A 26,592-nucleotide genomic window follows, 5' to 3' on the forward strand; every position below is an offset into this window, starting at 1 on the left:
TACTATTTCCTCTGCGGTTTGAAGGCTCTAGTACATCATGAAAGATCACCTCCCAAATGGCCAGCATGAGTGACCACACACACTGTGTGATTCAGAGGGAGCACCGTGTGCACGCCTGTGTAATGGCACAGTTTGCTCTCAAAAACTAGAGAATGCTTGTTCTGTGCAGCTGTGCTGTAGCTGTGGAAATCTAGTGCTTGATAGCAGTTTGGTGGGAGGGAGTTACAGTTGTATCCTGACACCTGATAGTCCCAGTGATTTCTGGTCCAGTCTCACTCCTGAGTTCAAATGCGTTGACCAAAAGCGTATGTCTCCCGTCATAACCGAGCTAAGCAATGGACTGATGAAAATTAACAACCATCTAATCAGTCGGGAGCGTTAGGTAATCTCGTCCCATCTCCCTCTTTTTTTCTCTACAAACTTAATGTCTCAAACAGGTCTTCAGGGACAGCGGAGGGACTTGAATCAAGACAGAGGAGAAACAGGCCTGTTGCTCAGCTGCTGATTGAGTGCTGAGTTTCCAGCAACACCAGCGAGATGAATGTGAGCAAGCAGCAGCATAGATTTGCTTATTATGCCCAAGGTGTAGGGGCTCTGATACTCCCTGGGAGCTTCCTAGGCCTGTTCTGTGGTGTGCAGAGACCGAGCGTGTCCATGCCTACCTCTGGGGGCACAATATGCTGTCGCTGACGTCAGCCAGAATTTTTCTGTTAACTTGGATAGGATCAGTGCTGTAGGCAACAGATTAGGATTTGCCGCTGTGTAGAATTATAACAATCAAAACAATTTCAGTATTGCATGGGATATAAAGTGATTGTGATAAGCTGGGGAAATCAAACAAATTTTGGCAAACATAATTCCCAGATAAAATGACTAGATAAAACCTGTACAGGACAGGAGTGTCTTGACCTATACAGGGTCAAGACTGATATTCACAACAGAGTTCTTCATCACCCTTCTGACTACATCTGTTTTGCAAAATAAAGAGGGTAAGGGGCTAGTTAATGGCCATAGGGCCAATTGATTAGGACAGGCTTGCATCTACCCTGTGTATGACTAGCTTGCTCTGCATCTTAGCTACAGCCACATGACCCAGCATGTGGCCCTTGATCTCCTCTGGGCCCCAGATGGTGTCATAGGGCCATCATTATTTTATATGATTTTTTTTCTCAGTTCAGTGTCTCAAAGAGTATAGGGAACTGTGTTGCCATCCACCAAAATGACTCTTTTATAGCTTGAAGCTGAGGGGGTGTATTGCATGATGTGGGAACTAGCGTGGGAAGATAGGAGGTTTTGAGGATGTGAAGCCTGCAGGAAAAGTATCAAAGGCCTGTGCAGGGTGGAGAGAGCCAGATGTCAGTCTGGGAGAGGCTGCCCCCAAACCATGCCAGGACTTTGTTCTACAGAGATCTGATTACAAAACAGAGTCAGGGTGGCAGCTGGTGGCGGACTTCAGGCTTAAGCAAGTGGTTAACCTCATTCTCAGGCCTTCACTTAGTTGGCATTGTAGACGTGTCCTATGTTTCCCTCCCTAAATACTGTTCAGCACCGTGAGATTCCCAGATTCTGAAACTGAATCTCCATGATCAAATCTTCAGGCAAGTCCCCAACCTCTCTGAAATGCCCAGCTCTTCAGCAGTGTAAGTATTTCCCATCCCAGCCGATTTCAGGATCTAGGTCTTAGGACAACCTTTGGGCATCTCCAGGCTGGGAGGCGGGAATGGTTGCTACCCTGCGTGGTGCGGAGAGGCCCTTGCCGGTCCCAAGTTAACTGCAGCAGCTGGTGGGTGGGAGGGAGTGCTGAGGCAGCATCCTGTGCTTCCCCTGGAGCGCGAAGAGCTGCACCGCGGGGAGCGAGGGGAGGAGGGATGCGTTGGGAGGAAGCTGTCATGGAGCTGCCTCTCATCGCTACTCACAGGCCTACATGCGTCTGAGTCAGAGCTGGCAGGAAAGGCGAGCTATGCAGGTAGGTCTCTGAAGAAAGTCCACACCAGAACTGGCTGTGAAACGGTTTGCAGGGAAAATAAAGCCAGCAGGACCCCTGCCCAGTGTGAGGGCTGTAATCTCAAAGGGCTGTGCCAGTAATGGAGGCAGCGGTGGTGTTAAAGGGCGGATGAGTGTGAGGAAGACTATCCTTGGCTCTTTCTGCTCTCTGGGTAACTACAGAGGCTGGCCACATGTGCGGTCACTGTCCCCCCATGGTGGCGTGCCTTGTGTTGGACCCCATCCTGCCCATCCCAAACTGTGAGACCTCTGGGAAACAGAAGATGCTTGAAAATGGGTAAAAAAGTTTACTTTTCAGTTCAGCATGAACAGGCTGTGTATGCCCTCTTGGGTTGCTTTCTGCCCTCGTGTTGGGTAGCACTCACTGGCTGTGCAGGCGCAAGGCCTTCATAATGGGTACATGGTGAGCTGTCTCCCGTTCCTGTGAGCCAGGCTCTCCTAGGCAGACTTGTCTGTTGTGAGGGTCAGCCTTTGACTTGGGCTGAGCCACCACGTTCAAGCTACTAAGGGCAAATGAGCAAGATTGGCAGAGCTCCTTTTACCTGAAGCAGAAGGCATTTCGATTTGGTTCGGGGTGAGGCTGCAAGCCCCAGGAGAGCCTCTAAGATCCAGGAGACCTCACTTAAGAAACCTCTAGATGTAGATGACCAGGTGAGGGACCTCTGATAAATCTTTGATTATGAAGGACTGAGGGGACCACCTTGTTCTTCAGAAACAAGACGATTGCCTCTGCTTACCAAAGAGGAGTTGCTGTGCAGTTATCCCATGTTTCTGGACTGGAGAAACCATGACTGAGATAAGGCTGAAACCCCACCGCTCCGGTTGATAAGTCTCCCCTCCTCTGTCCACCACCACTGCCCACCCTTGTGGTGTGGGCACAGCAGCACCCACAATGCTGTTTGTTTCAGCACACACCAACACAACACAAATGCCGTTCTCATAAATAACACTTTTAAAATGTTCTCCAAGAACTATTTAATACATTTTGTATTGTTCTTGGTTTGAATGTGCAAAAGCTGAGCAGGGTGAACTTGGTAATTAACTCCTGTTCGGCAGTAATCCAGCGAAGAATTAGCAAAGACTTCAAAGTTAAATTAGTCAAGATAACAAGTCAAGCCATGAATTTTAGTTCAGTAGCATGCCAGAATATATCAAGATGTCTCTTTTGATTTAGTTCATTGTTTCTTATAATTTGAGTAGTAGGAAAGTGATTGAAAATATGACTGCACCCTCCTGTTTCTCTTTGGTTCACTGTCTAAAAATTCAAGTTGTTTTAAAAAGGTACTTACAATAATACACTTAGGCTTCTGCAGGCATTCATTTTACTATGTAGTTTGAAAGCGCTTCAGTTAAGCAATTAAGGTCTAAAATAAATCTTCACACAAAAATTGATATTTTCATATATTACCTAAAGCATCCATTTTGAGCTGATTTCCAAAAGTGAAACACAGGTCTTCCTGTTCCTTCCTCACATCTTTCCCAATATTTTTTGAAACATTGACTAATTTGAGGTGTATTTGATGGAGGAGTATGGTTCTCAGAGATAAGTAGTCCCTGTGAGTTTTGTGAAAATACCTCTGCCATAAAGAGAGTGCCTGTAAATGCCAGCAGCAGAAGGAAATGCATATTCTTGTGAATTTGATCGCACTGGTCTATGAATGCTCCATAAACAGCCCTGCATTTTTTGGTGGCTGAAATACAGAGGTGTTTCATTTTCTATGCATAGGATGGTTATTTTGAGGGCTTGACAGAGGAATGTGGAGTTCCATGCATCACCCACGATGTCTGAAGAAGCATTAGGATATTGAGACTATCTTTGACAAGAACTACGGGAATGATCTGAGAGGCTGGCAGAAATGCCTGGGAAGAACTTAGAAGAACTAAAGAGGTTAATTTGACCAAGTGATGATTAATAAGGAACATGTTATGGACAGCATCTGATGGGAGCAAGCTATAAGGAGAGAAAATTTGGCTGATGTTGGAAAAGTGTAGCAGGCCTTTCCTGATTGCTCACTCTGATAGCAGGCATTAAAAAAAAAAAAAAAAGGCAGAAGATCGGTTCCTGAAGATCTATTAGCCTGTCATAGCAAGTACAGCTCCTCAAACCTTTCTTCTTCTGGAGAAGGACATCAGCAGGCACCAAGACTACGATAAACTATGATCTGGAAGGACATTTAGGTTAATAGTTTATGTGTGTATTTGGGACTTCACTCAAAACCGCTGAAGTCACAGTGAGTTTTTCCATATGCTCAGTGAGCTGTGATTCAGGCTCTTGCTGAGGTGGGGAGAAGTATGTATCCGTTTTTCAGGGAAAAGCAAATACTGTCTGCAAAAGCTTCTGTTCAGCAAGACATTCCAAAGAAAACTTTGGAGCAAATCTCTTCTGTGACATTAAATTATGGTAATTTTAACATATTCCTTTGAATTTTAAAATAGAGTTACCATGTGCTCTGTAAACAGCTCAGCGTTTCCCAGTGGCAGAGAGAGAGAGGTGTTTGTGATTTTGGTGCTAGCGATGGGGTTTCCATACACCCTTGGCGCGAAGGAGGAGAAGGAGATCCTGTCGTGCTTTGTGCTACAGCAGCAGCAGTAATGCAAGCGGGAGCTCTCTAAGGAAGAGCAGGAAAATTTCTGCAGGGTCCTGCTTAGCACAAGATCCTGGGAGACAGCCACTCAGCAGAGGAGAGATGAAGCAGAGATTTCTGTTACTTTACTGATTTTGAGACATCTTTAGTGCCAGCCTCCATGAGGGCAGCAATGGTATGAAAGTACAAAAAAATGAGAGAAAGGGAAAATTTTCTGAAGAGTGACAGGATGCATTTTCCTAATACAGCTTTCTCCTGGCTGTTAAATTATACTCTGAATGAAGTATGAACAGATCTATCACTCAAAGCTGAACAAGGCATAAAGTAGGGATCAAGCCTACAACATTATAGAAAACAGGGAAGAGACTGATGGACTAAACAGATTTTTTTTTCCCCGCTTCTGGCTTCTGGCTTCTACAATTTAAAATTGTATTTAGCACTAAATCAGAACAAAAACTACCCAGCATTGTAGATGCAGTGAGTATGGTTGTGCATGGTCAGTAAAGGGCCGTATAATGAAATTCCTTCTGAGACTTTGTAGAGAAAATTTTGTATTTTAGTGGTTGAAGACAGGGTTCAGATTGATTCGTCTCTGAAAAGAGTGAGAATTTCTGGGTAATATCTATCTTCTGATTTTACGATATTTCATGACTGGCTTTGTTCTGTTTTCTTCTTCTAAATAGAAACATTTGGGCTGTAAAAGAAAATTATTTTGACATCTAGTGTGAATAAATAAATTGCCTTTGTGCAAATCTGAATATTAACTTAAGAAAAAAAACATTAAAAGCCTCTTGAGGTTATTATATCAATCTTAGACTTAATAAGCTGTAAAAGAATGCATTCTAGATTTTATATTAACTTGCTTCATCCTTGAAAGCCTGAGAGCCATTTTTCCCTGTGCTTCAGTTTCCATCTCATTATTTTATTAATAATTAAACAGCTGAAAAATAAAAGATCTGTTATTTCTCGTGTAGCATCAATCCAGAGATTTCTAATTAACCATCCTTCGAATGCTGAGAAGCAGTTCCTCCAGCAACTATTGCTCCTCACAGAAGATCTTAGTCACAGAAGTAAAGTCAAATTAGTCCTTTGTGTCGGAACAGAGACTGGAGAGCTGGCTAAGATTCTGCTTAGTGCAAAGGCTGGATCTAAACCGGTGGCACTGGAGCATCTCCTGCCTGCCCAGGTCCTAGTGTGCACACTGGATGCAGCTTGGCCCCCAGGAGGTGCATCCCTGTTGGAAAATCTAAGTGTGTGCAGGAGGAAGGATCCAGTTGTGCTCCCGGTCTGACCATGGGGACCAGGATCCAGGCTGCTCTCTGGGGCACTGGGATGGGAGATCAGGAATAGCACAAATGTAGGGCTCTGGCCTGGAGGAGGATAGGATTAGAGAGACCTTCTGGGCAGGCTAGACATCCACAAATCCATGGGCCCGGATGGGATGAACCCACGGGTACCAAGAGAGCTGGCAGGTATTGTTGCCAGGCCACTCTCCATCATCTTTGAAAGGTCCTGGAGAACTGGAGAGGTGCCTGAGGACTGGAAGAAAGCCAGTGTCACTCCAGTCTTCAAGAAGGGCAAGAAGGAGGATCCAGGCAACTCTAGGCCGGTCAGCCTCACCTCCATCCCTGGAAAGGTGATGGAACAGCTCCTTCTGGATGTCATCTCCAGACATATATGGAGGAAAAGAAGGTGATCGGGGTAGTCAGCATGGATTCACCAAGAGAAAATCCTGCTTAACCAATCTGACAGCCTTCTGTGATGGAATGACTTGCTGGGTAGATGAGGGGAGAGCAGTGGATGTTGTGTACCTTGACTTCATCAAGGCTTTCCACACTGTCTCCCGTAACGTCCTCCTAGATAAGCTCAGGAAGTGTGGGTTAGACGAGTGGACTGTGAGGTGGACTGAGAACTGGCTGAAAGGCAGAGCTCAGAGGGTTGTCAGGCGCGGAGTCTAGTTGGAGGCCTGTGACTAGTGGCCTTCCCCAGGGCTCAGTACTGGATCTCATCCTGTTCAAATTTTTCATCAGTGACCTGGATGAGGGGACAGAGTGCCTCCTCAGCACGTTTGCTGATGATACCAAGCTGGGAGGAGTGGCTGACACAGCTGAGGGCTGTGCTGCCATTCAGAGAGACCTGGACAGGCTGGAGAGCTGGGTGGAGAGGAACCTCCTGAGGTTCAACAAGGGCAAGTGCAGAGTCCTGCACCTAGGGAAAACTAACCCTAGGCACCAGTACAAGGTGGAGGCTGAGCTTCTGGGGAGCAGCTCTGCAGAGAAGGACCTGGGAGTGCTGGTGGATGACAAGTTGACCATGAGGCAGCAATGTGCCCTTGTGTCCAGGAAGGCCAATGGTCTCCTGGGATGCATTAGGAAGAGTGTTGCCAGCAGGTGGAGGGAGGTGATCCTGCCCCTCTCCTCAGCCCTGGTGAGGCCTCATCTCGAGTACTGCATCCAGTTCTGGGCTTCCCAGGACAAGAGAGGTATGGAGCTTCTGGAGAGAGTCCAGGATAGCGCTACAAAGATGATCAGAGGGCTGGAGCATCTGCCCTATGAGGAACGGCTGCGAGAGCTGGGCCTGTTCAGCCTCGGGAAGAGAAGCCTGAGGGAGGATCTTATCAATGTGTACAAGTACGTGAAGGGAGGGTGTCAAGGGGATGGGACCAAACTCTTTTCAGTCGCCCTGTGTGCCAGGACAAGAGGCAATGGGCAGAAATTGAAGCACAGGAAGTTCTGCCTGACCGTGAGGGGGAATTTCTTCCCTGTGAGAGTGACGGAGCACTGGAACAGGTTGCCCAGAGAGGTTGTGGAGTCTCCTCTGGAGATCTTCAAGGCCCATTTGGATGCAACGCTGTCTGACGTGCTCTAGGTGCCCCTGCTTGAGCAGGGATGTTGGACTAGATGTTCTCCAGAGGTCCCTTCCAACTGATTCTATGATTCTGGGAAGCTCTCAAGCCTTAGAGCTTTTTGGACGAGACAAATAGCAGAGGATGTGGAAGCATTTGGAGGGGGAAAATACTTCAGGTCACTGAAGGGGCTTGTGGTGGCGTCAAAAATGGAACACACACATTCTGGAAACCTAGCTGTGCCTGTTTCCAGGACTGGGCTGCCTTAGCAGATATTTTCTAACACTTCAAAAATCTCCTGCAATTTGTGGGCAGATAAGTTGTTCGAGGTGTGCTTTGTCTCATGATCCTGCAAATGCTTGTTGGTGTAACTTTACCCACTCAAAGAATCCCCTCTGCAGGGATTTGAGGATCAGGTTCTCAAATTATAACTCCAGATGCTCCAAGTACTTCTGACTCAAATGATCCTAGTTCATGGAAAATATCCCTAGAAACTCTTTCCAGATTGATAAATATGCTCTTTCAAAGTCTTTTTTTTTTTTTTTTTTTAAATATTTCCTGGCAAGTAACTGAAAAGACAGCTGTGGATGTAGGGTAAAGCTACAAACAGTCTTCAAAGATCTTGAACTCTGTCGACTAGAGTGATGCTGAGGCTCCTCCTGTGGGGATTGCAGAGAAATACAGATGATAAAATACTGGAAGCAAGTTGAAAGAATGGCTGAGAAGCAGAAGGAGCAATACTGGTTAAGGATTAAAGCCTTGGGAATGAATCACATAATGTCAGTGACAAAAATGTAAAAACAAAAACAATATCTGCACTTCCCTAGCTACAAAACTTCAGAAGTTACTGCTCTGTTTCAGGATAACTTTTCTTCTCCACTATTGTTCATTGCAGCATCTCCAGGGCCTGTTGGCAGCAGTCGCATCTCTAGGGGCTAATGGGCAGCTTCCAGGATGAAAGTGTGGTCCTGGATGGGTTTTTACTAGACAAGCAAGTCACGGCGGGTCAACGTTGAACCTCTCTGCTGAGGCTCAAGTGTAATTCTTGTCACCTCCAGGAACAATACATGCTCTGTCTTCCCAAAAAGAACACACTGTGTTGTCACCAGCTTTCCCAGCTCTTAGTTAACACTTCCTTTAGGTCCAGTGGTAGCTTCGCACTGTTCTCAGTGAGACCTGCATAATCAAGCTCTGCAAAATTGGCTTTTGTTCCCAGAAGCTCCATATTGCATGTTTGCTCTGCAGCGGCCCTATATTGAATGCGAAGGAATGGTTTGACAGGAAGCAAGAAATAGGTGTTATTTTTAAAGGTGATGTGGTAAAGGGGTAGGAACCATTTTCTCACCAGGGCTCCCCAAGTGCCAGTAGGAAGGGAGGCAGCTCTGCACGTCCAAAAAACCCAAGCACATTGATTTGTTTGTTAGATAAAGCCCATAATGACAGAGATGACCCTGTTCCACCTGCGGATTGCTACAATGGGTTTTCTTACCAGAGTGGAATTAAAAACCTGCTCTAGCCTAGCAAAATGTCTCAGGGGCTGTTCTGCTTCACGGACTCGCACAGCCAATGTAAGTCCTGCTGAGGATCAAGCTGTGATGATAATGTCCTACAGTGCAGATGGGATTGAGCAAGTACATCCCATCTGACCCTGCCTGCACTTATGTTGGGGGAGTTCAGATCCAGGAACAAAAACTTGCAAAAGCACATCAGCACAGAGATACAGGTAGGGACCAAAAGAGGAATTTGAACATCTACAGTTAGACTTGTCTAGAATATAAATATCAAAATAGAAAGTTGCTATTGTAAAGACTCACTCGGCTGCCACAAACCCTGATGGTTACAAACCCTATTGTTATTTGCTCCATTTTCTTAACAGTAATGAGCATGTCAGCACTAGCCAAATTATCAAGTCTTTCCTGTGCGCAGCCCCCAGGGAGGTGGGCTTGGCAGACGGTCTCAGGGCACATGCAGCCAGCTTGCTCAGGTTCAACAGCAAATGGAGCTGCAGCTTCCGCTCTTTAAAAACTCTGTGTCAGGAGATAGTTTCAGGGCTCTTACCTCCACCCTTTTCCATAAGAAAAAAGAGATGGAGCCTTACCTCCCTCCTGAAAAAAAAGGTCAAGAGAGTGCCCTAACCAGCAGTGAGGGGAGATGATGTTGCCTTCTCCTCTCAGCCTGCACCGCTTGTGATGCCACCATCATGAAACTGGCTATAAGCTTTGGAAAATGGTATGTGGAACTTCCTGGGACTCACCTGAGGGGACAGGAGCTGAGTGTGGCCCCTTCTTCTCCACCTGCTCACATCTTCTGCCTAAAACCGTCACTGGATAAAACACAGAAAGAGTCCCAAAAGGGCAGTCAAGGCCCAGACCCCTTGGAAAGAAAATGCCCTACTGTCTGGATTCTGCACGTTTCCCTTCCATCTCCACTTTTTTCTTTTGTGTTCCAAATTTCCAAAGCCGCAGATGTAATTCTCTTTCAAAATGTATGAAATCATGGGGGAAAATGGTGAAGTGGCTTGCAAAGCAAAGCAAAGCAAATCAGTTCCATAGAAATGTAACACACATTTCCGATTACTTTATTTTTTTCCATCAAGGAAAGGATTTTTGTGAAAGGTTCTTATTTTGTCACAATACCTTTATTCCACTTCATTGGTAAGTGCCCTAAAAATATATATCTAGCAGCTCAAAAAAATCCAAGCATAAATGCCTCATTCACGCTTTGTGGACAATTCCTGTTTACAAAGTAATGGCAAAAAGCTCCGAATTTCTGAAATCCCTGCATTTTGTTTTCACATGGCATACAGCGCTTCATTCCTTTGCATTTATGCTCTGAGCTGGCCAATTCAGTTCGGCATGAGTACTAGCAGCGGAAGTCGAGAACCCAAGAGACGAATTTTAATTAGAAGGCAATCAAACCACCAGATGGCTCCCTGATGTTTTAAATCACCGCTTGGGTGAAATAAATTGACTTTTCTTGAAAACATTACCAGAGTAAATTTTAAACAGTGCCCCAAAGCTGAAACATAAAGTAGTTCTGCATAGTTGTGAGAATAATTTGTAGACTCTGAGGTATACATGAGAGTGTTTTATTTGTTTAATAAAAGGCATTAACGGCTGAAACGTTGGTTCCTTTCGCAGTGTACCCCATGAGCTGTTCTCAGTATGGCTTTTTTTAAAAACTATTTTTAATGCTCGGGTTTAGTTGCACCGAAGTAGAATTAAGCAAGAAATGAATTAATTCTTCCTGATTTCCAGCTTCGGTGTAGTGAGAGTAATCAGTATTCAGAGGTGTAGCGCCGTGCAGAAGAGGGGTCGTGGGGTGAACTCAGAGCATCACCAGTGCCCTAAATAGGGGAGCCGGGAAGGAGCTCAGCAAGGTCTCGGTGATCACCAAAAGGGAGGCAGCATGTTGGAGAGGAGGCTCAGAAGCTCTGTAAACATCCAGCTCGCTCTGTCAAGACTTACAGAAATCAATCGTTTGTATTTTTTCTCGGTTGATTCAGTCCTCTTTTACCTGCAGTTCGAGTCCTTTGCAAGGTATCTGTGTGATCGCTTCCTTCTCCCGTGTCCCATCCGTCACTTGAGGGCCAGATGCAAAGCCCATTTGTGGTCCAGGAAGAAAATGCCTGTGGACTGCAGTGACTCAGACTGTAGTATCCCACAGCTCCTTCTAATAACAATATCAAAATCTACTCTTTTGCCTTGTGTAGCTGGTTCCTGGGCCACTGTGGCTCACATGCTGGGAGAGCTTCATCCTCCAGCCCGAGGACTGTTGCCCACAGGGGTTGGACCTGGTATTGAGGGAGGGACAATCCAACAGCACAAGTGACTGTTGGACGGTGGGTTCACCTGCCATACCAACCTCTGCATTTTTAAATGGTTTCTGTGCCTATAAATAATGGCAATGGCAAAAATCATGACTGTTGCTGAGCAGTCTGTCTCCAGATAACGAACCTGCTCTCGTGCTCTGAACCACTCCACCAGGACACCGGCGTCATCGGTGCAGTACACACATGCACACGTCACTTCTGCTGGGTAACTGCTGTCCTGCAAGGAAGCTGGGCCTTGCAAATTGTAATAAAGCAGCCTGGTTGCCCCTCAGAAGAGGGCTTCAGCCAGCCCTGAAGGTCACGCTTGGCTCGTCCCGTGGCTGAGCTTTCGCATGGGGAAGCGCTCCCATCCCCGGGGGGAACTTAGGGCAGCTCCGGCCTCAGAGCTCAGAGGGCAACGCTGGACGTGGGAGCTTGAGGCAGCACACTGGAGCACAACAGCAAGAGCTAGAAAAACTGCCGATCATAAAAATTTCATCTCCATTTTCCCAATAAATAGTTTGTTTTAATCGAGTGCTTTACAAAGGTACTTTTAACGTACTGAAATGGACAGACACAAAAAGCACTTTAACAAGGGGGTTTCGGCCTGGTTTTTAACAGTTACAAGGGGGGGGGGGAAACATTTGGCATTTCTGTTTTTCTAACCTCCTGAGAACACACCAGAAAGATTCCTCTTAATTGAACCCTTAAACTTTTAATGCAGTCCCTGGACTGATACGCATTTGCCATATGTTTTTCTTAACTGTTAAATGGTTGACTAAGGCCTTTACTTGGTCTGTTAAACTGAATTGATGACATTTTAATATTGCACAGGGAATACCACAGCCAAATAGAAAACAGACATCTGTGGTGCTGCAGTGCTGAGATCGATCGATCCTGGCACTGGGCTGAGGAGCAGGACCAGGGAGCTGAGCTGTAGCAACCAGAGCAGCATAAATAACGTGGCAAGAGCAGAGGAGCGTTTTCATCAGTGGCTTTGAGTGTTCATACCTAGTTATAACTCATTATTTAAATGCTATCTAAAGCACTTTATAAATCATCTTTCTGAGATGTGTTTTCCATACTGTTCTGTAACAAATGGCTAAAGTGAATAGCTTCTTCCATCACATAAATACACCTGGTTTGCCTGCTGCAGAGGCAGGCTCACTTTCTCAGTGCAAGAGGTAACTCGGCTTGGGAATTTTTCAGTTAAGTTATGAAGATATGGAATAAGATTACTGTCTACTAAAAGCATGGCAGTATTAACGTATTTCTTAAAGGGAGGCGTTTGGGTTCCTGCGAAGGTTAAGGGAACAACTGACATCATTGGTTTTAAGGGACCATTTTTTGCTCTATGACGTTCTCATCAATAAAGCAGGAACAGAGCTCCCCCTTCCTGAGTGAACCTTGAGTTACGTTCTGAGAAACTCAGAAACTTCTCAGAAATGGATCAGATGGAAGACACTGTGTGGTTTAGGACATTTTCTGAGAGTTAGAGATACTGGCTTGGAGCCCCCTCTTCCAGCTGGAGCAGGCAGTCAGATTTGTGCCCCCCAGCCTGGGGGCTTTGCAGTTCCCTGCACTGCTAGCAGAGCAGCAAGTTTGGCAACGTTGACCTATTGGCAGCAGAGTTATCCGGGTTAACCAAACCTCGGATTAGATCACAGATGCCTAATTCCCTATTGAGACACCCAAGTGCCTTTGCAGATTCGTCCTTCGATGGCTTGCCCAAGATGTGTGGCAGAGCAAAGGTTAAACCTTGGTCTCCTGACTTGAGGCTTTTGCCTTGCCCATGCTTTCGTGGATGCTGGGGAGTGCGATGGTCCTACACTTCTCACACCTCCCTGCCCACAGTCACGATTTGTCTTAGAAAGAAGAATTGTGGGGGTTGTGCTTGGTGAGTATCAGATGTAATTGCTGCAGTAATAATACTCATTTCTTTGCCAGCTCTAGTGCTAGTGAGACCTCGTTGGGAGTGTGTGCTTTCATTAACAGGCACTTGGACAGTCAGCTGAGCAATCAGACCAGCTGGCTGTGGATATTTAACATCTTAGCACTTTGCTTTGGTCCCTTCATTAGGACCGACATAGTAACAGTTTACTGACTTGAATACAGTGGCTTAGGGAGACTTTGTGCCTCCCTCACAGTGCAATGGGCCAAGTGCGCTTTTTTTAATAGTTTCCTCTTTTTTCAACTTCAGAACTGCTCTTCTGCAGATAGCAAATTGCACAGACATTTACGCCTTGACATTCTCACATCAGTATGCAGGCTCCAAGGTGCCAAGCTGCAACTGCTTGGCCGAAGCACAGATCCTGCAAAAGCTTTCTTGCGTTATATGCAAATACAAGGCACGGACTCTTAAAAATAGCGGCATTCTTTTTCTAAGTACATTGGGCTTCTGGTCCCATGATGGTTAGATCTTGCCTGCGCTGGAGAGTAACTAGAGTAGCTGCTATAGATAAGTTCCATGTAGATACGCTCCATGCCAGAATAGAAGTCACTTTACCCCAGAGCAGTTGCTCTGCTTTAGGCGTTGTACCACTCCATTGCTGTGTCCTTCTTCAGAGTCTTAGGGTCATTGCTGGTCACACTGGCTGCAACCTCGATTCCTTGTCAGGTCCAAAATCAACTCTGGTCGAATGAAATCCTATGCTGCTGGAAGTCAGTTTAACACCACTGATGTGCATGGGCCTGCTTCACTCAAGATTTGTCCCATGACTGGCCAGATGCTCATGCCAAATATGTGATGCTCTATCTTTGTGCAGGGCTTGTGAGCTCTGCAATTCAAGTCTCTCTTTTCATTTTTTCCTATGAGTTTTTGCAATGTGCTCTGACTGTCATATTAGTAAAAAAAAGTGAGTATCTGGCCATTTCCTCAATTCCCCAGCATTCATACTGCATGTAAATCATGCAGCCCAAGAGCACAGCGAGACTTAAATTTGCTAGGTTGTCATTTGGGTTTGATCCTATCATTAGTTTTGATTTGGGACCAGTTGCAAGGAGGAACTTTCGATTTTAATTTTCACAAAACAGTATTTATAATATATTGCAGAAGAGACCGAGGAGCCGGGATAGATGCTTAAAAATATTTGCTATGGAATGTAAAAGGAAGATTAAAACTTTATTTTTTAAGTGCTGAATCCCTGCATTTATGAAATGATGAGGTTGTGTGATCATACCAGCAGGAGTGCCAAGGGTGCTATGAGCAAGCAAAAGGCAACTCCCAGAGTTGCCTGTGAAATGTCCTGTGCTGTTCCAGGCCAGCTGGGGAGCAGCAGTTCCCTTACCTGCGTCTTTGCGTGATTGCATTCCCAAGGTAATCTCGCGGAGGTGGGATGACGTCCCAGACCCCGTTTCCTGGCTCACGCCTCTTCCATGGCCAGCCTGCTCTTGGACTGCCTGCTCTTAGACTTACCTTCTTCTCCTGGGCCTTCTCCTAAAGCAGCAAAACTGAGCGCGGAGGGGCAGTTTGACAGCTGTAATCTGAAGCTGGTGGCGTTTTACAGCTTGTATTTTTGTTACTGCTCAGGGCTCGCTCATGAATGGGAATTTATAGGGCAGCTTAAGTATGAAATATGAAACAGAAGGGGATTATGTCCTTCATGGTGCCCAAGGGGAGGAAGGATTGAGCACGGGGCGGAAGTGCACATTGCCCCAGCAAATCAAGGGAGGCAGCAAGTTTTTTTTGAGGCTCCAAGATGGGTTGATGGTTTGAGGAGTGTAAGTTTAATTAGTTGTTGTTTTTAAGTTTAGTTAGTATCAGTTATGGCTGTGCTTTTTCCAGCATCAGCATTTAGAGGCTGTTACTAGTTCACCTATTAAAAGGTATTAGGGAAAGACAAACTCCTAAAATGTTGAACATGAACTCTACGTATCCTGGAAGGCATTGATTTGCTCTGCTGTCTTGAAAATAAAGTTGTTGTGGACCTGCTGGTGTTGATTAACAAGACTTAACGTGTTGTGTTGACAACAAAGATTTAACGGGAGATTTTTGTCTTCTGTGGGAGACAACTGTGTAATGTGTTAGAATGGATGACAGCTTTGGAGCAGTAATATATGAACAGATATTTAAAATCTCTCCCAAGGCCATGAAACAGTCCCAGTAAAAACTAGCATGTCTGGCAGTCAGCCAAGCCAGATTCTTGAGACACAGGAGCAAGTAACTACCTTTCTTTAAAAATAACACATACAGAAAATCTTCCCTCTCAGCTGGAGCCCTCATTATTAGCAGGAACATGTGTCTGTTTTCAGCTGCGTGATTAGATTCTTGGAAAGTCACCTCCATGATGAATTGGTGATTTCCATTACAAACATCTCAATGGCCTGGACTAAATCAGCCACCAGTAAGACTATAATTGAAGAATTACTCAGATAAGCCTGGAGGCACATTCGGTGTGTGGAGGACGTCCTGGAACCTCTCTCTTTTGTGCGCAGTGCTCCTGCTTTATCTTTCAACAAATAGCTTCCCTCCAGGAGGGGGATTTTATTCTTTCAAAAGGCAGTGAATTCTGCTGTTGCACTGAATAAAAACAGTAAATCTGTTGATCAAACGTGTGGCTGTGGCACCTGATTTAGCTCTATAGTGCCAGGCAGCCGGTAGCGGCTGTTGGCAGGATGGTCCTTTTTGCCCTTTTCATGTCCAGCTGGTTTCACTCTGTTGTTTCCCTGCATTTTTGGAGCACTTTCAGCTGGCCAGTTATGCCTTGTGCTTTGTTGGCTGCTGGCAACACCTCGTTCCTCATCTCGTGGGGATGCTGTGGTCAAAGACTCATCCAGAAGGTCTTTCGAGGGTAGTTGAACTAAGAGCAGAAATCACTAAGAGCAGCTATAGCTGTCTTGGTGGGTCACATGCCTGACTTCTGATTTTATTTGGAGAATATCAAGAATTAGGACCAGATGCTTCTCTTCTCTTCTCTTCTTTTCTTTTTCTTTTTCTTTTTTTTTTTTGGGGGGGGGGGAGGGGGATGTCTCTTCTGTGCATTATAAATATTCCCTTGGGGCCATGAGAGAATATCTGTGCTGCCCACCCTCCAGCCAAGCAAAAATAAACGTGCTGGTCCTCTTGGCCCCCACTGTGCCTTATCTGTGCAAAGAGCACAGCTTGGGAATTAGCTGTTCCTAATGGGAGCAGGCAGCTGATGTTTCCCAGGGTGGCAGCCAGGTCCTACCTAAGACTGAAGTGTTATTTGTGAGCGCTGTTGCTAGCCTGTCAGCAGCACGCAAGCAGTATCATGAATCACGTCCGCAGGAGTGTGGTGGGAGGCACTGGTGGAGGAGTGCCCGAGGGCAGCCGTTGTCCTACTCCTAGGGGGATGTAGCCTGGATGAGAAGAATCAAGAAAAGCCCAGGAAGAGACACAAGCTGCGCAGTGTCTCTGGAGGGTGGTGAATTACTGGCTGGTAGGGGAGAAAACAGCACAAGCTAAATAAAGGAGCAGGACACACTGACAGCATAGGATAGCCATAGGACAGAGCGGGGCCTATGGACCTTTCAGCCTTGCTGCTCTGTCAGCCAGTTCCTAATGCTCCTTCCAGCTCCTAGGTCCCTGGCGGTAGAGAAGGATCCTTGCAGAGGGTTTTCTCACTTAGTGCCTTACAGAGGAAAAAAAAGCTGTCAGTATCTGTGAAGATGGTGCCCTGTGCAGATACTGAAGAAAAATGAGTGTTTTGAAAAGTAAAATTGATAGCATAGGTGGGAAGGAAGTCCACAGATGAGACACTTTGAGGTGTGCTTGGCATCATGGATTGCAGTGGTGTTGGAGCAGTGGGATTTAGATCAGTGTGTTTGCCACAAACTGCTTTTGAAGGCTTTGATGTGCTTGTGTATGCACCTTGTCCTTGCTCAACATGACCTGTGTCCACTGTCCCCAGCTTGATGACAACTAGGCAAGACATCATTAATCAACTGGCATATGGTCCCAAGCTTTCCAGATTCAGTTCCTGTTTCTTCTGGTTCTTTCAGTGACAGTACAAGTGAACTTGCAGCTCCAGCAGAAACTGAATTTGCTGGCTAAAGATACAGTATTAATATGAACAATCACATAAATTTTATTTAGCTGAGGCTGCGTATGAACTGTAAAAATTCAGTTTGGTTTCTCTATGCATCACTCAAAATGGGAGAAATTCACTTTCCACTGTGAGAATCGGGGATGTTTTGGCTGAATAGTGGCGATAGAAATATCATGGAAAGATCATGAGAGCTAATAAGAAGTAGGACTGAATGAATGGTGTTCAGAAGAGAGAGTGGGATTTGGAGACTCTATATTCTATTAGATTATATCTAATTCAATATTGAAATACAAATACTTGGTAATGGTCCATATCCTGTCCAGGAATGACCAAATCATTATTTGTGCATATGTAGTGATGATACTTACGCAGTAATTTAAATTTACAAATGGAAGATCAGAAATATGCCTCTGTACATACGCACTCAGCTTCTAGGAGGCACTTCATAGCAGCTATGGAAGTTGCTTTGGAATACCATTTTTTGGAGAGAAACATCAGGCAGAAACAGGAAGAGTGGTGCTACCCAAAGTCTGAACAGAGTTATGTTGCCTTATTGTGGCTAAAGAGTCTGCAGTCAGTATTGAAAGGGATCCCATGACAGGATGAAATTGAAATTGAAAATTATTGAAAATTATCATTGGAAGGAAAGTCAATGTAACTAGTTGGTGCATGTTAATTAACCACAGGACAAAGCAGAGCAAGGGATTATTGAAATCTTCAAAGTCAAGTCTGGATACTCTGTTGAATGATAGTGTTTTGTCAGGAAGCATGGATCTGAGGCAGAAATTGTATGGTCTTTGTTCTGTCTGAGGTCAGATTAGATTATCATAATTGCTTTAAAATCTGTGAATCTGCCGTATTTGATTTAGAGCAAATCAAAAGACTCTGTAATGTAGGTATGCACATTCATTCTAGAGTTGAGTGAATAATTCAATAATTACTTTGATGAGCATGATCATAAGAACATGAGCACTGTTAAGATCTTGAGTCTGGTCTTGAGTCAGACCAGAGCGTCATCTATCCCAGGATTGCACCTCAGGTGGTAAAGGCTCTTGTTTTAAATCTATTTCCTGCTAATTATACTAGGCTCCCTATGCTTGGCATGAAATAGTTCCTTATCTTTCCTTTTTGCATCCTCCAGACTTTCCATGATTTTGTAGAGCTCTAATGTATCTCCTCTCTCATCCCCTTTTCAAGCTGATGAAACTAAAATGCTGTGGGGTTTTTATCATTTCTCTGTGCCAGTTTCTTCACACTTTTTCAAAAGTTGCAGAACACATTTATTGAAGGTTTATATATATATATATATTGTTTTAATAGCTTGATAAAACAAGATGCCTTTATCACTTAGAGCTATGCTTGTCAGTTTGGTTTTGATACTTAGTTTCCTATGTATTATTTCTACATACTTCTCGGGCAACTTAATTTTTTTAACAACGTATCTTGACCAGCTAACAACATTTCTTTCTTTGCTTCAAAGTAAGTTTTACCCTGTTGGTTTAGTCCAGAACAGAGGAACAACTCAAAGTCTGTAGCCTTTGTACTTTCTATAGAAACACTAATATACATATTTATATATAATGTGAGATAGAAGTGATACAAGGGCTTCAGAGCTCTACCTGCACTGAAGTGTCACTTAATATTATCTTAACATTGGCTGGTTTTACAAAAACTTCTGCCTGCAAACTTACTCATGAGAAAACATATGGAAAGCAAACTCAGAAAAAGGAATAAACATGCAACAGCAAATTTCTGTTATTGTTATTCAAGTTAAAAGTGGGTGGCTTGAGCTCCAGCTGAGGGTGACTTTACTATATTTTTCTTTGTTTCTTTTTGATATCAGGACAATTCTTACTACTCTCTTCATTTTATATTTCGTAATTGTTTACCGTACACTGCGTAATTTGCAGCATCCTTTTTCAGTTACATTAGTTTCCATTATTTTTAGTTCTGTTCTTCCTAGTTAATGTTGGCAGGACATCGAGGTTGGTTTCCAATGGAAAACAACTCAAAAGGAAAACAGAACCCAACCTATTCCTGCTGAAATCTGACCTACTTTTAAATTGCTGTCAGGTGAGGGACCTCCTCCAGATTTTAACTGTCCATTTATTTTATGGTGAGCTTGAAGAATATGACAGCACTTAGGAAATACATTGTTCCAGCCCTGAGACGCTGGAAAACATATTTTGTATGGTGGTTTATCTACAGACCTCTACTCTTCTATTTTGCAGAAGCAGAGTGAGGAAGACTGAGACAATAAAGTCGCATATATATACCTCTACGTATTTATGCAATTAGAAAGAGTTATTGTGCTTGGACTATTTACTGACATTCCACCTTAGAAAATGAATAAAGCAGAGAGCTTTTACTTCTTTAAAATTAAGCTTTCGAATAATTTAATACATCCTTTGCATATTCCAATGAATTTTTTTAAATGCTATTTTTTTCACAGTGAAACCCATGGTGAATCCACAGGTAGTAGACTGATGACAACAAGCTCTTGACTGACACGTAGGGCATGGATCTTTTTTGCCCTTTCATTTCATGCGAAGCATGGCGTGCGCTAGAGGGGTGGAGGTTTGCTGCAGAGCCAGATTGCGCTGGAGGCTTATCAGCACAGAGATGTGCCTCCTGAATAACCATAGCAGCAAAGCCTGGAGTTCCATTATGGTAGGGATTCTGTGAAGGAAAATGTTGTTTCCAAATATTTTAACTGCCAAACTGCATCACGTCCCAACAGAGCAAGTGTGAACCAAGGTTTCCAGAGACCTATGGACTTGGAAACATAGATTTATTCTCCAAAGCCTAACCTCACTACAGCTGCTCAGCAAATGTCATATAAACCTTTTCATGCGGTGAAAAGAAACATTTTGTTTTGCTCAGTTTTGTTCTGAGAGATGACCAGATCATTTTTGCCTGAAGTTTCAAAAAAAAAAAAAAAAAAAACAAAAAAAAAAAAAAACAAAAAAAAAAAAAAAACCCAAAACCCTGAGGATGGGGGCAACCCTCTGCCATTGCCTCCCACCAGCATGATTGCTGATAGCACCACTGGAGATGACAAGTCACTGGGTCTTACACGGACAAGTGCAGAGCTAATTTACCGGTGAGTGTTGCTACAGGCAGAGTCTCTGTATGGCCACCATCACAGTGGTGGTGAAGGGTCAAGGGACCATCAGCCCCCGGAATAAATCACAGAGCAAGTGTTGCTTTGAGCAGTGCTATCAAAGGAGAAGGCGCCAGCAGTCCTCTCTCTTTACCACATACACACACCTGTATTTTAGAAAAATGAGCCCAAAGTAATCCTGCACCCTTCCTTTGGTGGCCTAGGAGCGCATATTTATGATACCATCAGATTTTAAGGTTAGTGATTTAAGGCTACCAAAACACGGAAAGTCCATGCCTTGTTCAAGCTGAGTATTTTATGATGTGCTGGAAACGAGAAAGCCAGTGCAATTTTCTGAGCTGTATGCTGAATAAGGCAGGTCTCTGTAGGACATACAGTTTTTTTATCGTTATATATGGCCCTTCCCGATTAACATCTTAAATTATTGGCACGAGGAGAATTTTAATCACTTACTTTTATTTGGAGGAGGTCAGGTTGAATAATCATAATGTTCCTTTCTGGGTCTAAAATCTATTAATCTGTTTACTCATTTTCTTCTTGTGTGTTACGTAGTTTGAACAATGAGACGAAGGTAGCCAGTTTTCCTTCCCTTTCGAATCATGAACTAGCTGGGTTCGTTTTCTGGTTCTCATGCATTTTCACAATGCAGAGGAAGTTTAAAGCCAAACAGAAACCTCCTCCGTTAAAAACAAAATAAATTTTAAAAATGGAAATATTTGTATTAATAACAGTTCCTTCATTAGAGAAAACGAATATGCAGGGGCTGAACTTCCAAGGAACAGTCCCTTCGGTCTTTCTTATCTCACCTCACACTTCCAGCTTTGTGCCCCGCGGGCTGTGGTACGTGCTTTGGCTACTTTATCAGACCTTTCCAGTACATCGCTTTGTCCTAGTTACGATCCATGGACTTGACCCCGCGTCCATTGAAATCAGTGTGCTTGTTTCTCATCAACTCACGAGACTCAGCATTTCACGTTACAATAAAAGGGAACGTAGAGATTTAGTATTTTGGGGATGGCTCTGTTAGCTGACCTCCTTCAGCACTGGGGGAACCTCCATCCTTGTGCTGCTTGTTTAGTTAGTTTTTTTGAGACTGCCCTTGTCCTGGGTTTTGGGTGCCTCTCGGGTGACATTGCCTCATCCCTTCTAGCAATGTCATGACCGTATTCGTCATGACATTGCCCTGGCTGGACAACAGTCTCTGTTCTAGAGCCTCCATCTTGACACCCATGTGCATCTCTACATGCCTTGAGCACGTCAGCAAACCACTGGCAAAAGCTTTTTCTGGGGTTTAGCTACCAGTACGACAGGTGCTTCCACAGCTCATTTACTTCACCAGCCTTTGAAACCACAGTGAACTGTTACTGTAAATAGCTTTGTTGCTGTTGCCATTGGCAGAGCTAAAAGCCGTCTGAAACAGAGGCCCACGGCAATGGGATGTGGGAGGAAACGGCAAATATTTCACTTCTGATCAGTTAGCTGCTCACAGCTATTGAGTGATACTCATATTTTACCTATTTCCTATAATGACCTGGGATCCTACCTGCTCCAGATTTCTGAAAGCAGCCCACTTTATTAGACATCTGTAATTTGCAGGTTTAAGAAGTGCTAATGAGTGCCTAGGGACATCACCACCTTTCTGCATGGCTTCTTTTAACACACCCTGCTGATGCTTTGGTGACTTGTCCCTCTGTTGGGTCATGGCTTGAAATTGCCGTCAAGCACCAGGCAAACTTCTCAGCCTGGGCAGATTCCTACAGTTCTGGAGGGAACTGCTTGCAAACTAAATAGCTTTGTATCACTGCACTGCTGATGAGTTCGTCAGCAAGACTTTGGATAAAAAGCAATTAAACTGTCAAATGGTAAACAATCCAGAGCAGTCCTGGCCTGAACTCCAAAAGAGACAGAAAGGAAAAAAATCAACATATTGCCAAATGGCAAAGAAGTCAAAAACGGTATGTCAAAGCATGTTATTTTTCAAGCTCCTAAAAAAAGCTCTTTTTTGCTTCCTGCAGAAAAGTTCCTACCCTTAATAGCAATGGGGGATGCATGGGGGAATGAATGAGAGAATTTATCTGTACACCCAGATAGTACCAACAGGAGAGAGAAAGAGAAGGAATGCACTGCTTGAGAAACAAGTTCATTTCGCTTCATTTTTCCTTACCTCTAACAGGAGTTGTTTTTCTTTTTGTTGGTCAGTTTGGCTTTTTCCTAGTGAACTGGATGGTGAAGTGAGTTAACCTAGAATGAAGGTCTAATACTAAAGCCAAAGTTTCTCCTCATCTGTCCTAACTTACATCTGTAGATTAGGAATTACAGAACTCTAGAAATTCTATAATTGCAAACTCTGAAACTAACCCTTGGATAGAACCTGTTTGTAGGCTGCAAAGAGGCCATAATTTTCCTGTAATTCAGTGGTTTCACCTCAGTCTGCCTCCTTGGATTTGTTTCCTTTTAAGTAAAAAGGGGAATTCCTGGAGTCCCGGCACTCACCCTCCTCCTGCCCTGTGTGTTGAGCTGGCTCTTCTGGTTACAATGCTGCGGTCAAGACCAGCTTCAGACAAATGGGCAACATCTCTGCCATGGATTAGAAGCTCAAATAATCTCCCGCAGCTGGGCATAGAGATAGCTTGCTCCTGATACAGCGCTGCCCCATGCCAGCTGGCACTGTCCTTGGGCACTGTATGGGGAGAACATTCCCAATGACAATATGGTTGAGTTGACCCTATTTGGGAAGAGAAGAGCCAGGGGGACACAAGCTGCTCTGTCCTGGCCCAGATCATTGCTGAAGTAGGTATCGCTCAGATGCCATGTTGCAGAACATCCTCAGGAGCTGAACCCCAGCTGCAAAACTTGTCAGCAGAAATGGGACCTTATAGATGAGCCTGTGTGAACATTTAATGTAAATCCTGTGTACCCTAATATACACAGTAAAGTAGGTCCCTCAACTCTCTGCATCTCCAGCACTCTGAATCAGCAAGTGGCTGCAAACTAGCAGAGCTAGTGAAGCAGCAAGCAGCTGCTCCTCCTGAGTCCTTGGATTAAGTAGCTGGTTTGCAATGCATCATGCAAAAGGTTACAAATATACTGTGTGCGCTGAAAGAAAATTGTGAACAGATTTAGCCTGGATACTGTAGATCCACAGAAGTAAATTTGGCTAAAGAAACTTGTGATTCAGGACTGAGATGTAGGGGTGAGGGAGGGAATTGGGAGAAAAGGAAAGTTTGTCATTTTAATGAAAAAGTATGTATGGAGGTACTCCCTGGGAACGTGGGTGGAGAGAGTCCTTGTGTAGGAAAGCACATGATGTAAATCAGTACCTACTAAAGCATCTCTTGAATATAACCAGAGGAACTATGTGAAACAGCACGCACCAAAATTCATGGGGAAATGTGCTGTATTCAGTCATGCTAATTACTGCGTGGGCTCAATTTTCAATGCAATCAATCCACAGGAAACAAAAGGGCTGCAAGGGAAGTAGGAAAAGACAGTGAGCTAATACAAGCCAGATTCAATAAAACTGTATCTACCTTCTGTGAGCGATGAGGTGGATTCTCTGCTCTTCCTTGGTGAGGCCAGTGGAGCAGCGCTGGATATTGTAGTGATCATAGACCTAAGATGGACTTGCAACAACACTCACTGCTCTACTTTCCTGCCCAGTCTGCACCATCACTGGGTATTTATAATGTATAATAGTATATGTCTATGTGGCTAGGTATTTTGCATAGGTTTTTTTTTTTTAGAGCAGGCATCAGTGTGATGAAGCTTCTGCAAGGGCAGCCTGGGCCTCTTCCCATCAGAGCAGAGTCCCAGGTCTCCACTTTGCTGGGGCGTGAGGAGCTTTCCCTCTGTCTACCAACACAACTACAGGAACAAGTCTCAATGGGTGCTGCCAGCGGTGGGCATCAAGCCCATGGCCACTGGTATGGCCAGTGGTCTTGAGTTTTGCTCGGAGCTGGAATAAGCTTGGGTCACCTAGCTGAACCTCACAGAAGGTTTAATTTGTGTGCCACTGGAAATGGTGAGATGCTTTACGTTCAGCTACAGTTACATTTGGATTGGGCCCAGGGTGAACTTCACCTTCACTGCATAATTTCAGTTTAAGGCCAGTATTTTAGCAGATCATTCAGTTTGTTTGCTTAGCACTTAATGGGTGGATTATCCAGTTTATTTCTTTTCTTCCCAGATTTCTTTGCCGTTTCTAAATTGAATGTTTTCATTTCTTGTAGCAGCCTTCTCTTCCATGCAGGCTCCAAACTTTCCTAGGAAGTGACTTCATGGCATTATTCAAGCCGATTATTGCTTGCAGTAACTACAGCTGAATTACGTAGTGTTCATATGATGGCAAGCTCCAAGTCCATATGTATTTAATGACTGTAATCATTTATGATTTTACCTTTATTAGGTTTATTTTTAAAGAAAGTTTTACTGTGCTATTTATGATATGCTAAGTGGTGGAACTTGCTGAAAAAAACATATTGCATTCATTTTATTTTTTAATAGGTTTTGCTTGTTAAAATGGAAAACTTTTATTTACCCTGGTAGGGCAGTTTTTTGCTGACAGTTTTATTATTTCAGTTACTCAAAAATTTCTTTCCTCCTTTGTTTCCCCCAATTGCCCTCCAGGCATTTTTAATGTGTTCATTTTTTATTTAAGATTGGGTTCAGACCATGTTACTTCTAGCAGGGCAGAGGAAAAGCATAATATAGCAGCCATTAAATAGTGGGATGTCAAAATTTTATTTTCCACTATGAGTTGTGGAATCCTTTCCTCATCTGTGTCATCTGGTGATTAATTGAGCTCGTAGTCTGTGCTCCCTCATTAATAATTGTCTTCTCTCAGTGCCAGTCAGAGCCCGTGCTCGAGTAAGACTCATATGAGTCTGTGGCTGTTAGCAAACATATATGCACCTGGGGAAAGTGGGGACCCCGAGATGTGTTTAAAACTGCCTTTCCCCAATGTGAGATGCCAAGTCCTTCAAAGAACTAATGTGCTGTAGATAGTAGTAGCAATTACCATCTGCATTTCACTCACAGATGGGGAAAGAGGAAGGGGACCATACCTCCAGAACAAAGCCCAAGCCTTGGTCAGCTGAGCAAAACCTGACCCCAAAGTGCTGACAGTAGTAGGGGACCTTAGAAACCCCAGAGGGCCAGCCGCCAGCAATGACAGACCTAATAGACCTGTATAAAGTAGGGCGGGAGAGCATGGAAAGTGGTGTCTGCTCTCCCTGGCTCCTACTAATGTAGAGAGTTGTGAGTTCTGCTGTTTCTAGTGAATCTTTGATCACTGTCTGATGTGAGATGTATTTTTATTTCCATGATAACATGAACATCTCTGGTTTTTGTCTTCTTACTTCTTTACTTTCCCCCTTGCTACTCTTCTGGTCTCTAAGGTAGATGCAGCCTTTCTCCCCCCACCCAATTCTGACTGGTCCTGGGACTATGAGAAAACCCAAGTCCAAATGCCCGTTGAGGCAGTAAAAAGCCCCTGGGGCTCTCGGTGGATGTGTGCTTGAGCTGCATGGGACTAGTAAGTGTCCATGGCCATCCCGCAGAGAGTTATAAAGCAAGTCTTCACGCTTGTGTTTCCTGTCATGTTTTTCAGGGTGTCCGGGGGAGAGCTTTTTGACCGCATAGTTGAGAAGGGGTTTTACACGGAGAAGGACGCGAGCACCCTGATACGCCAGGTCCTGGACGCCGTGTACTACCTGCACAGGATGGGCATCGTGCACAGGGATCTCAAGGTATGACTGCTGTTTCACTTGCTTTTCTGCATGGTGCCGGTATGGGTGTCCAGTTATGGGAATCTGAATCCTGTAACTCCAGCCTTCCTTGGGCCTAGCTATTTTATCAAGGATTTATTGCAAAAAAAAGGATGTTTTGAAGGCACCTTCCTTTGTAATTTATTTTACTGAGGCCTTTTGCAAGCAATGCTGTTACGGTTGGGGAAATTTAGCAAAAATGATGGAAGGAAAAAGGTCCCACATGAAGACATGAAACATTACGTTACGATAAGCAACTTTTATCAAGTGGAATATAAGTATTTATTGTTGTAAACTGTCTTGCAGATTTACGGTGTTATATTTACTTTTATTTAATGATAATTACTGAATAATAATAAATTTTATAGGTGAATTGAATCACTTCCTATTTTGCCATTTGGTCTAGTGTTTTTTGGGACACTTTCTACAGCAAGGATTCTTTTAAGGAAC

General features: G+C 44.2%; 1 protein-coding gene across 1 annotated transcript in view; it reads left to right on the forward strand.

Moving 5' to 3' along the window:
• CAMK1D (calcium/calmodulin dependent protein kinase ID) overlaps positions 1 to 26,592 on the forward strand; it is a 217,960-nt gene that overhangs the window by 147,863 nt on the left and 43,505 nt on the right. Inside the window, exon 4 of the mRNA XM_062580868.1 lies at positions 25,986 to 26,124. Within this exon, the coding sequence (XP_062436852.1) occupies positions 25,986 to 26,124 (139 nt within the window). The remainder of the gene's footprint in view (positions 1 to 25,985; positions 26,125 to 26,592) is intronic.

Source organism: Rhea pennata, chromosome 1 (genome assembly GCF_028389875.1).
Source record: "Rhea pennata isolate bPtePen1 chromosome 1, bPtePen1.pri, whole genome shotgun sequence".
NCBI classification, from domain to species: domain Eukaryota; kingdom Metazoa; phylum Chordata; class Aves; order Rheiformes; family Rheidae; genus Rhea; species Rhea pennata.